Source organism: Mobula hypostoma, chromosome 5 (genome assembly GCF_963921235.1).
Source record: "Mobula hypostoma chromosome 5, sMobHyp1.1, whole genome shotgun sequence".
NCBI classification, from domain to species: domain Eukaryota; kingdom Metazoa; phylum Chordata; class Chondrichthyes; order Myliobatiformes; family Myliobatidae; genus Mobula; species Mobula hypostoma.
Window position 1 is genome coordinate 186,362,449 of NC_086101.1, and position 12,272 is coordinate 186,374,720.

At 44.1% G+C, this 12,272-nt stretch overlaps 1 protein-coding gene across 1 annotated transcript in view; it reads left to right on the forward strand.

The window, feature by feature from the left end:
• The window catches only part of sh3rf1 (SH3 domain containing ring finger 1), a 191,397-nt gene that overhangs the window by 127,659 nt on the left and 51,466 nt on the right, over positions 1-12,272 (forward strand). The window contains exons 3-4 of the mRNA XM_063049504.1: positions 5,797-6,072; positions 6,314-6,409. Coding sequence (XP_062905574.1) covers positions 5,797-6,072; positions 6,314-6,409 — 372 coding nt within the window. The remainder of the gene's footprint in view (positions 1-5,796; positions 6,073-6,313; positions 6,410-12,272) is intronic.

Sequence of the window (12,272 nt, forward strand, 5' to 3'; positions counted from 1 at the left end):
AACGCTTAAAATGGCAGTGAGCAAAACAGTTCTGAATTGTGTTACTGCTTATTTCTCAGCAACTATCAGTGACAAAAATCACTGATCTTTGAACACAAACACACATAGATGACTCTAAAAACTGTTTGCTTTAAGCGTAATGTAGTGTCTAATAGCCCACTCAAGTGTGCATTACTCATGTTAGTTAGAAACTGTTATCTGCCCCAATTAAGCAGCACTCTGTCTCAAATAAATGAAAGGAATCCTGGCTATTTTCTTGATTAGTCTCTGTTCTTTAAGAGTTTTCCCAAATGAGCACCTGCCTACTGATGGCCTAATTAGCTAGGAAACATTGTAATACCAAGGCTTAGCATAGAATTGGTTTGTAAATTGTATTTTTCTACATTATGACTCTACCTCCCTATTAGAAGGAAAATGGTGCCTGTCAGTCATCCCATTCTCCTGGACAGTATAGCTTGTACCATCATTTCCCCAGATGAGAGGCCAAAGTATTAAATATCAATGCTGTAGTCAGTATTTGGGGGAAAAGTCTAGGAATCAATCTTCCGAAGACAACTTTGAATGCTCCAGCTCATCATGATTTCCCTGGTAAATTATAAATACAAGAGGTTCTGCAGATGTTGGAAATCCAGAGGTACACATGCAAAATGCTGGAAGAACTCGGCGGGTCAGGCAACATTCATGGAGAGGGATAAAGAGTCAGTGTTTTGTGCCAAGACTGTTTACACCTCTCCTTCTCTGTTAAAAGAGTGTGTGAGAGCCTATTCCCCCTTGCTGCTACACCTCTGCATTCTAGTGATCTCCCTCATGGCCACCGGAGGATGGATGTTTCTGTAGTTCTGCACTGGATTCTTTTAGGTTTTACGTCTGTTATATTCTGTGTTTCCACCTGCCCTTTATTGGTGTCGTATAAGCGATTTAATTTTCGCACAATTCAATTTTGTGTTGGGGAGGGGTTGGTGGGAAGGTTGGGATTTGATGTTCTCGCAGTTCACCCGATTTGCTTTCTGCAGGGGGGAGAGGTTTGATGCTGTTGTTGCGCGATGTAATTTGGAGCTTTTGTGTGCAGGGTGGGGGTCGATGTTTTCCTTTGAATTTCCATGGCTATTTGGAGAAGGCAAGTCTCAGAGTTATATACTGCATACATACTTTGATTATAAATGAACCTTTGAACCTTCTGAAACTTTTTGAATCCTTATGTCTCCTGGAGCAGGAAGTGTAAAGAGTGAAAAGAGTATATAAATGCTGTTGTTAAAAATCTGTTCTAAAGGCCTCAGACTTGTGACTCTGCTCTGCCTTATTGCCTTAGTTAACTCAATTTGCCAAAATTATTTTCCATCATCATTTTTTTACATATGTAGCAAATGTGATTTTTCAAAGACTGCTGATGAAACAAATAGATTGCAACAAGCAAATGGGCTATATTTCATTATACATATTGATATAAATGTATTTGAATATAGTAGGATATTACATGTTAGCAATATCTAGAGCAATGATAAAGTATTGATTACTAGTAATGTTCAGTCATGGCAGGATTGCTTTTGGTTAAGGTTTAATTTTGTTATTTGATGATTTTAGTGTGCTTTTGGAGGAAAGCTGAGAGCTTGGTTGTAGTGAGTGAAGGATGAGCGATGGGTTGAAACATGTAAACTATCTGAATGTGTTCCAATCTGCTGCTTAAATCTGAGTAAGTCTGGAAACCATATATTTGCATCTGAGGGCAGAACTTAGCTGACTGGATATTGCCTCATCTTTCACCACACCCTATTGCTGGGCCTATGATGGAATCTAGTGATGGAACCCTTTTGGGATTCGCCAGCATTAATTTGGAAACCTGGTCTCTGATCCTGTGTCAGATCAGGATCTCCATTCATTTATATAGGTACGCCCAGCACGGAGATCAGTGTGAGATTGGTATAATCAAGAATGAACTTTATTTGCCATATTCGGAGCAAGAAGGCTGCGAGTGAATGGCTGATTTCCGGAGCGAAGGCAGATTTTTACTACTTGGGGTAAAAGAGAGGCGAGACTGCGCAGGCGTGTGACGTCAGCCAGTAGAGCACGAAAGGTTTAAAAAGAAGACCGCCATATCAGTGGGCAGCTTTCGGAGCGGGCGGCGGAATGAGAGGCAGCAGAGTGATAGGGCTTTAGCTCAACAGATTTAGGCGGTAATGGGACGAGGCGAGGTAGGTTTACCGGTGTTATTTGCAGAAAGGAGGAAGTATGTGTGTGAGGCCGGTTTTCTGTGCTCGGTGTCAGATGTGGGAGGTCCTGGAGTCTCCCAGCCTCCCGGACAGCCATATCTGCACCCGGTGTGTCGAGCTGCAGCTCCTAAGGGACTGAGTTAGGGAATTGGAGATGCAGCTCGATGACCTTTGCCTGGACAGGGAGAGTGAGGAGGTGATAGAAAGGAGTTATAGGCAGGTGGTCACACCGGGGCCACAGGAGACAGACAAGTGGGTCACAGTCGGGGGGGGAAGGGTAAGAGTCAGGTACTAGAGAGTACCCCAGTGGCTGTGCCCCTTGACAATAAGTACTCCTGTTTGAGTACTGCTGGTGGCGGGGGGGGGGGCGCGGTTGACTACTGGGGGGAAGCGACAGTGGCCGCGCCTCTGGCACAAAGTCTGGCCCTGTGGCTCAGAAGTGATAGGGGACTCTATAGTTAGGGGGTCAGACGAGCGATTCTGTGGATGCAGAAAAGAAACTTGGATGGTAGTTTGCTTCCCAGGTGCCAGGGTCCGGGATGTTTCAGATCGCATCCAAGATAACCTGCAGTAGGATGGAGAACAGCCAGAGGTCGTGGTACATATTGGTACCAACGACATAGGTAGGAAGAAGGAAGAGGTCCTGAAAAAAGACTACAGGGAGTTAGGAAGGAAGTTGAGAAGCAGGAATGCAAAGGTAGTAATCTCGGGGTTACTGCTTGTGCCTCGCCACAGTGAGAATAGGAATAGAATGAGGTGGAGGATAAATGTGTGGCTGAGGGATTGGAGCAGGGGGCAGGGATTCAGATTTCTGGATTATTGGGACCTCTTTTGGGGCAGGTGTGACTTGTACAAAAAGGACGGGTTGCACTTGAGTCCCAGGGGGACCAATATCCTGGCGGGGAGGTTTGCTAAGGCTACTGGGGAGAACTTAAACTAGAATTGTTGAGGGGTGGGAACCGAACTGAAGAGACTGGGGAAGAGGAGGTTGGCTCACAAATAGAGAAAGCTTGTATACAGTGCGAGGGGGAGGATAGGCAGATGATAGAGAAGGGACACGCTCAGACCGAAGGTTTGAGATGTGTCTATTTTGATGCAAGGAGTGCTGTGAACAAAGCGTGGCTCAGTACTTGGAGATATGATGTGGTGGCCATTACAGAGCAACACTCACAACATGGTGGAGGAACTCAGCAGGTGGGGCAGCATCCGTGGAAACGATCAGTCAATGTTTCGGGCCGGAATCCTTCGTCAGGACTGAAGAGGGAAGGGGCAGAGGCCCTGTAAGGAAGGTGGGGGGAGGGTGGGAAGGACAAAGCTGGTAGGTTCCAGGTGAAAAACCAGTAAGGGGAAAGATAAAGGGTAGGGGAGGGGAAGCAGGGAAGGGATAGGCAGGAAAGGTGAAGAAGGAATAGGGGAAAGCACAATGGGTAGTAGAAGGAGGCGGAACCATGAGGGAGATAGTAGGCAGCTGGGGGAGGGGGCAGAGTGAAACTGGGATAGGGGAAGGGAGGGGGGGGAATTACCGGAAGTTGGACAATTCAATGTTCATACCAAGGGGCTGGAGACTACCTTTTTGGTATATGAGGTGTTGCTCCTCCAACCTGAGTTTAGCCTCATCAAGGCAGCGATGAGGAGCGATGGAAGTTGAGAGGGGACCTGATAGAGGTGTGTAAGATGATGAGAGGCATGGATCATGTGGACAATCAGAGGCTTTTTCCCAGGGCTGAAATGGTTGCCACAAGAGGACACAGGTTTAAGGTGCTGGGGAGTAGGTACAGAGGAGATGGCCAACTTTGTGGGCCGAAGGGCCTGTATTGTGCTGTAGGTTTTCTATGTTTCTATATACATTTACATGTATAAGGAATTTGCTGTGATATATTAGCACAACATGCGCCAGAGAAGAATTGTATATAAAAAAGTTACAAGTATGGATATGGTATAAAATGTACATAAATACATAAATAGCAGCATGTATTTATAATATAAACAGAATTATAAAGAGTGGTTTAAAGTGTTTGCAGTGCAGTGCAGAGACTGAGGTTATAGAGGTGGGTGGGGGTGCTAACTAGAATGGTTGATCAGATGAACTGCATGGGAGAAGAAATTTTTACGGTATCGTGATGTTTTTGTGTTAATAGCCCTATAGCGGGAACCAATCTGGGCAGCAACAGCATCTGCACGGAAGAAAGACCAGGCAATCTACTTCCATATCTTGCCATGAAAACCCCCTATGGACCCTATGGTCCATGAGGTCACGAAGAGTCGGACTCGACTTAATGGCTGAACAACAACTACAAATAGTGCCTTCTGGAGGGGAGTTTTGGATAAGGTTGTTTGCTGGGTGGCTGGTGTACACAATGATTTTTCTTGCACACTTTTTTTCTCCTGGACACATACAAGTCCTGCAGTGATGGTAGATTTCATCAAATGACCTTTTCTGCAGTCCTGTTTGCTGTAGTTTTCACATATTTTGAGAGGATGTTGCACCAAACCAGACAGCAGTGGTTGATGTGAGGATGCGCTCCATGACAGCAGTGTAGATGCACCAGTATTTTCTGGGGAAGATGGTATTTTACCAAATACCACAAGTACATCCTTTGCTGAGCTGTTTTGTTAATAAAGGAGATATGATTCTTTGATAATAAAAATAGTTGCTTTTTTACTTTGAAATAATTTTATTTTGTTTTTTAAACAATTGTGGATGATTGTATGGTTCAAAAGTTCAAAGTAAATTTATCATTAAAGGACGTTTATGTCACCATATACAACCCTGATGAGGTTGGAGAATATGCAACAGGAAGGGTTTTATATTTTTGAGGCATAACAACAGTTCTGATTGAATCATTACAGCCCAGGTGGCTGCTCCACAACACGTCCTATACCTATTAAAGTGGCCATTGAGTTTGTGGTCTTCTGCTGCTGTAGCCCATCCACTTTCAAGGTTTGACGTGTTGTACATTCAGAGATGCTCTCCTCCACGCCACTGTTGGAAATTGTGTTTTTCTTTGAGTTGCTGTTGCCTTGGCGTTCTCACCCACGGAACTGCCACTCACGGGATGCTTTTTTGTGTTTCATAGATTCTTCTGTTGTATGTGAAAGTCTCAGGAGATCAGCAGATTCTGAGATCCTCAAACCACCCCCTTTGGCACCACCTATCATTCCAGTCAAAGTCACTTAGATTACATTTCTTCCCCATTCTAATGTTTGGTCTGAACATCATCTGAACCTCTTGACCATGTCTGCATGGTTTTATGCAATGAGTTGCTGCCACATGTTTGGCTGATTAGATGTTTGCATTCGTGAGCAGGTGTACCTAATACAGTGGACAATGAGTGCGTATAGTCCATATTGACTGTTGGGGGAAACCATTTGTAAACATTCGTCAGATCAAGAAACAGTTGTTCACTCTTATGAATTCCTGTTACAGCTTGTTTATTCCTTAGGCTTCAATCTTGATGGTGCCCAACCTTTTGGAATTCCATACTTGAACCAAATATATTTCCTTTTGACCAACTGTACCATCTCATCAAGAATGTTTTAGCATTTTCTTTTAACAAATCCTAAAGATGATTTGTCTTTTGTGTTGCAGGGTATACCTCAACTACCATGTGCCAAAGCATTATACAACTATGAAGGAAAAGAACCCGGCGATCTCAAGTTCAACAAGGGAGACATCATTATTCTCCGGAGACAAGTGGATGAGAATTGGTATCATGGGGAAGTCAATGGCGTCCATGGATTTTTTCCCACCAATTTTGTTCAGATTATTAAACCTTTACCTCAGCCTCCACCACAGTGCAAAGCACTTTATGACTTTGAAGTGAAAGATAAAGAAGCAGACAAAGACTGCTTGCCGTTCTCGAAGGTAAGGACCCTAATTTTGGCAGAGTCTGAATGGAATTATGCTTCATTAACCTGTTCTGTAGCGTCTGTCACTGGGTAGCAATGAAAATACTCAACCATGTGTTCTACTTGAGCCGTGGAATTCTTTAATTATAAAATACCACAGAGTGGCCTCAGGGTGTTGTGTGAAAAACACCTTTGTGATCAGTTTTGTAAAATGTATCACTGACTCTCCTGGTAAATTCATATTATCTTCTCTTCAGGATGATATCTTAACAGTGATACGCAGAGTTGATGAAAACTGGGCTGAAGGAATGTTGGGAGACAAGATAGGAATATTCCCTATTTCATACGTTGAGGTGAGTGTTGTCTTCGTAGGTGGGGCAACTGTATGTAAATATGCCATTAATTTTTAATTGTAAAAGGCTAAGGATTTAATCGTTACTAATAGGGGAGAAGGTTTCTGGTGAAAAATCTATTTTGTGTTTCCAGAGCAGCATGGTATTGTCGCAGTTAGCACAATTAATGGTATTACAGTGCCAATGAACCGGGTTCAGTTTTGCAGCTGTCTGTAAGGGGTCTGTATGTTCTCTCTGTGACCACCTGAATTTCCTCTGGGTGCTCTGCTTTCCTCCCACATTGCAAAGACCATAAGACACAGGAGCAGAGTTAGGTCCATCAAGTCTCCTCCACCATTCAGTCATGTTGATGTAATATCACTCTCAACTCCATTTTCCTGCCTTCTCCCCATAACCTTTGATGCCCTTACTAATCAGGAAAGACGTATGGGTTAGCAGGTTAATTGGTCACATGGATGTAATTGGGCTGGAAGGGCCTATTACTGTGATATCTCTCCAAACAAAAATTAAAATTTTATTGTAATGCAGTCAGAATCTGGTTTTAGCATTTGTGTCAGTCACATCACAGCAGGAGGAGCAGTCTTCAGTCAGAGGTTCACTCAGATCATGTGAGGCAGCTTAGATGAGCTTGTTTCTGTGCATTGTACCAGTCAGTAAGTGATTTTATCTGTGTTATTCCTGTCTGCCTGGGACCACAGTCATAATGGCAGTGAAAGTAGGGAAGACAAGTGCTTGTTAAATTCACTTCATTGAAACATTGCTGTATCTGCTTCTGTATTCAACCAAATGCATCCCTGAACATGAATTATTCAGCAGTGGAGATGAACTGTATTAGCTTTCAAGGACTCTTCATCTCATGTTTTCAATATTTATTGCTTATTTAGCTTTTTCTCTTTAGTATTTGCACACTGGTTGTTTCTCCGTCCTGTTGGGTGCAGTCTTTCATTGATTCTATTATGTTTCTTGGATTTTCTGAGTATGCCCAGAAGAAAACAAAACTCAGGGTTGTTTACAATCACATATACGTTGTTTACTTTGAATTTTGTGAACAAGTACAAGTTGGTTAACTATTTCTTTATCTCTCTGTTTGTCTAATTTAATCTTTCTGCCATTGTCCTCCTGCACTTCTACAAGCCTCCAACAGTCTTTATCGTTGGTGTCACAGGCAGCTGAGTCAGGAATCAAATTTGGCTTTGGATTTCAGCGTATGAATGGTTCTGAGTTCGAAGTTTTGTGTGCCCAAGGCCACTTCAGAAATGAGCAACTAAAGCTTGGCAGATGATCCACTTGACAAACAGTGGCATTTTCTAGGCAGACCTTAAACCTTCCATCTTTTTTCATGGATGAACGCAGAGAACCTTACAGCTTTGTTTTGAAGGAGAGCAGGGGAATGCTGTTGTTTTCTGAGTCAATATTTCTCTCAACCAACATCACCATTATCATGTTACTGGAATTAAATCCTGACTTAATTTGATGAAATGGATCACAAGCTTAAAATCAGTTCCAATTGTCTACCTTAATGTACCCTTTGTCTTTTTTTCCTCTGTTCCAAACACATTTAGGTACAATCTGTGTCACCGTTTCCTCTTCCATACCCTTTGTTTCATGGCTTTCCACATCCTCCTCTCCCCTACACCCCCACCCACACCACCATTTTGATCTGTCCCCACCTCAATTGATGTTTCTGTTAATGTGTTCGTCCTTATCAAATGGAGCCACTGTCATCAGAAACCTCTTCAAAGTCAGAGCCATGTTTAATATCACTGCCATAAGTTGTGAAATTTTGTTTTGCAGCAGCAGTACGTTGCAATATTTAAAACATTATAATAAAAAATGTCCATATTTATAAAATTAAATAAGTAGTGTTAAGAAGAGGAGAAATAGGTAATGAGGTAGTGTACATGGGTGATACGCCCTTTGTCCTGTCCTTTTAATAGAGCTGTTTATTTTAATTGGTTAACAAGTTTATTTTCAAGAAAATGTTTACTTGAAATGTATGGTGATATAAAATATTTTGCATCTGTTTTGATAGTTATAGATGTATATTTTTGAATTAAGTTTTTACAAGTCTTGTCAAATACCAGTGTGTTGTGTCTCAACTAAAAGCTTACTTTGCACGTTAGTTCAAGTTTTTTAATGCAAGTTCGGTGCTACAGCATAAAAAAAAAGTTAATCAAGTACCATTATCATTTCCGGTATGGAAAACTGCAGATATGTGAATAGCAGCCTTTGTTCAAACTGTTTATAGTCATACTGATAAGTATCAACGTGGAAACTTCAAATTAATTCAGATAACATTTAACATTAAAATTCAAGCCCTCTGTCACAGCTGAGCACTGAATCCCATCACTTCACTTCAGAGCCACTCAGCCCTGCTGGTGATTTTTTTTAAAATTATCAGAATTTTAGACTTATTCTCTTCAGTTTTCTTTCATGTGTAAATGGAATAATTTATTCACAACAACAGTGTATAAGTACATAAAGAACAAAACACACTAACTGCAGGAGGAACTCAACAGGTCAGGTCGCAGTCAAAGTTTTGGGCAGACATCTCTTATCTGGATTGGAAGTAAGGGGCCAGATGCCACAATAAGAAGGGGGAGGGGTGGGGCAAACTACCAGGTGAGAGGAAGGTGGGTGGGTGGAGGAGAAAGTATGAAGTGAGAAGCCACGAGCTGATAGGTGGAAAAGGTTGAAGAAGGAGGAATCGTAGACCATGGGTTAAAGGGAAGGAGGAGGGGAACCAGAGGGAGCTAATGGGCAGGTGAAGAGAAGAGAAGGGTTAAGAGGGAGCCAGAAAGGGGACTGGAAAAGGGCAGAAGGGGGAGGGGTATAATTTACTGGATGGTAGGTAAATCAGTGTTCATGCCATCAGGTTGAAGGCTCATCATCATCATTATCATGTGCCATACTCTGCCAGAGCCTCGGCGACCACTTTCTTCCACTGCGATCTGTTGGCAGTCAAACCTCTTGCATCTCTGGCGGTGAGGCTGGTCCACTTCTTGATATTGTCAATCCAGGGTGTCCTCTGTCTGCCTCGGGAGTGGCTTCCTTCCACTCTGCCTTCAGTGCATTCCAGTGTGTCATCAGTTCTTGAGATGTGTCCACAATAGCAAAGTTTCCTTTGGATAACGGTTTCCAGAAGTATTGGTTTCGTGCCAGTCTTCTCTAGGATGAAATTGTTGGATCTGCTTTCAATGTATGATGCCCTGAGGATCCGTCCGTATATCCACATCTCAAATGCTGTCAACTTCTTTTCATCAGCTGCTTTTAGGGTCCATGTTTCACAGCCATATAGGGTTACTGGCCAGATGAGGCTCTTGAGGAGGCGTATCTTGGTGTCAGTGCTCACAGATCTGTCTTTCCAGATGTTCCAGAGTTTGGTAGTTCTTGTGCATGCTATTGCTAGCCTTCGCATTATTTCCTTGCTGCATTCGTTTGTGTCATTTAGTTCTGCACCGAGTTATATAAAGGAGTACACGTTCGATCTTGTCGTTTCCGATCTAGATGTCAGCTTGAATTGCTGTTTTGCTTATCACCACAACTTTGGTCTTTTTGTCATATATCAGCAATCCAAATTCAGCAGAGACTTTTGCAGCATTATTGAGTAGTGCTTGTAGGTCTTCTTCTGTTGTGGCTAGCAGGGCTGTGTCATCTGCGTATCTCAAGTTACTGATGGTTCTTCCTGCAACACACATCAAAGTTGCTGGTGAACGCAGCAGGCCAAGCAGCATCTATAGGAAGAGGCGCAGTCGACGTTTCAGGCCGAGACCCTTCGTCAGGACTAACTGAAGGAAGAGTGAGTAAGGGATTTGAAAGCTGGAGGGGGAGGGGGAGATGCAAAATGATAGGAGAAGACAGGAGGGGGAGGGATAGAGCCGAGAGCTGGACAGGTGATAGGCAAAAGGGGATACGAGAGGATCATGGGACAGGAGGTACGGGAAGAAAGACGGGGGGGGGTGACCCAGAGGATGGGCAAGAGGTATATTCAGAGGGACAGAGGGAGAAAATGGAGAGTGAGAGAAAGAATGTGTGCATAAAAATGAGTAACAGCTGGGGTACGAGGGGGAGGTGGGGCCTAGCGGAAGTTAGAGAAGTCAATGTTCATGCCATCAGGTTGGAGGCTACCCAGACGGAATATAAGGTGTTGTTCCTCCAACCTGAGTGTGGCTTCATCTTTACAGTAGAGGAGGCCGTGGATAGACATGTCAGAATGGGAATGGGATGTGGAATTAAAATGTGTGGCCACTGGGAGATCCTGCTTTCTCTGGCGGACAGAGCGTAGATGTTCAGCAAAGCAGTCTCCCAGTCTGCGTCGGGTCTCACCAATATATAAAAGGCCACATCGGGAGCACCGGACGCAGTATATCACCCCAGTCGACTCACAGGTGAAGTGATGCCTCACCTGGAGGAATGTTTGGGGCCCTGAATGGTGGTAAGGGAGGAAGTGTAAGGGCATGTGTAGCACTTGTTTCGCTTACACGGATAAGTGCCAGGAGGGAGATCAGTGGGGAGGGATGGGGGGGACGAATGGACAAGGGAGTTGTGTAGGGAGCGATCCCTGCGGAATGCAGAGAGAGGGGGGGAGGGAAGGATGTGCTTAGTGGTGGGATCCCGTTGGAGGTGGCGGAAGTTACGGAGAATAATATGTTGGACCCGGAGGCTGGTGGGGTGGTAGGTGAGGACCAGGGGAACCCTATTCCTAGTGGGGTGGTGGGAGGATGGAGTGAGAGCAGATGTACGTGAAATGGAGGAGATGCGTTTAAGAGCAGAGTTGATAGTGGAGGAAGGGAAGCCCCTTTCTTTAAAAAATGAAGACATCTCCCTCATCCTAGAATGAAAAGCCTCATCCTGAGAGCAGATGCGGCGGAGACGGAGGAATTGCGAGAAGGGGATGGCATTTTTGCAAGAGACAGGGTGAGAAGAGGAATAGTCCAGATAGCTGTGAGAGTCAGTAGGCTTATAGTAGACATCAGTGGATAAGCTGTCTCCAGAGACAGAGACAGAAAGATCTAGAAAGGGGAGGGAGGTGTCGGAAATGGACCAGCTAAACTTGAGGGCAGGGTGAAAGTTGGAGGCAAAGTTAATAAAGTCAACGAGTTCTGCATGCGTGCAGGAAGCAGCGCCAATGCAGTCGTCGATGTAGCGAAGGAAAAGTGGGGGACAGATACCAGAATAGGCACGGAACATAGATTGTTCCACAAACCCAACAAAAAGGCAGGCATAGCTAGGACCCATACGGGTGCCCATAGCTACACCTTTAGTTTGGAGGAAATGGGAGGAGCAAAAGGAGAAATTATTAAGAGTAAGGACTAATTCCGCTAGATGGAGCAGAGTGGTGGTAGAGGGGAACTGATTAGGTCTGGAATCCAAAAAGAAGCGTAGAGCTTTGAGACCTTCCTGATGGGGGATGGGGGATGGTTCTTCCTCCTATTTTAATGCTAGTATTGTCTGGAATTGCCAGTCTCATGATCATCTCAGTGTAGATGTTAAAAAGGTGTGGAGAAAGGATGCAGTTTTGGCGGATTCCTTTCCCATTGCAGAATGATTCAGTCTCACCAGATGCGGTCTGAAGGCTGGAGGATTGCATAGCATACAGTGTTTCTAGAAGAGCCACTAGGTGTGGTGCCACGCCTAGTTGAATCATTGTTGTCCTCAGTTTGGTGTATTGGACACAATCAAACGCCTTTGAGTAGTCTATGAAGCAGATGTACAAGAGGTTATTGACCTCTCTCATTTTCTCCATTATTAGGCGCATGCTGAAGAGCTGGTCCCTGCTACCTCGGCCACTCCTGAGGCCAGCCTGTTCAAGTGCAATTTCTCTATCTACGTAGTTCTTTAGTCTCTCAGGGATGATTATAAG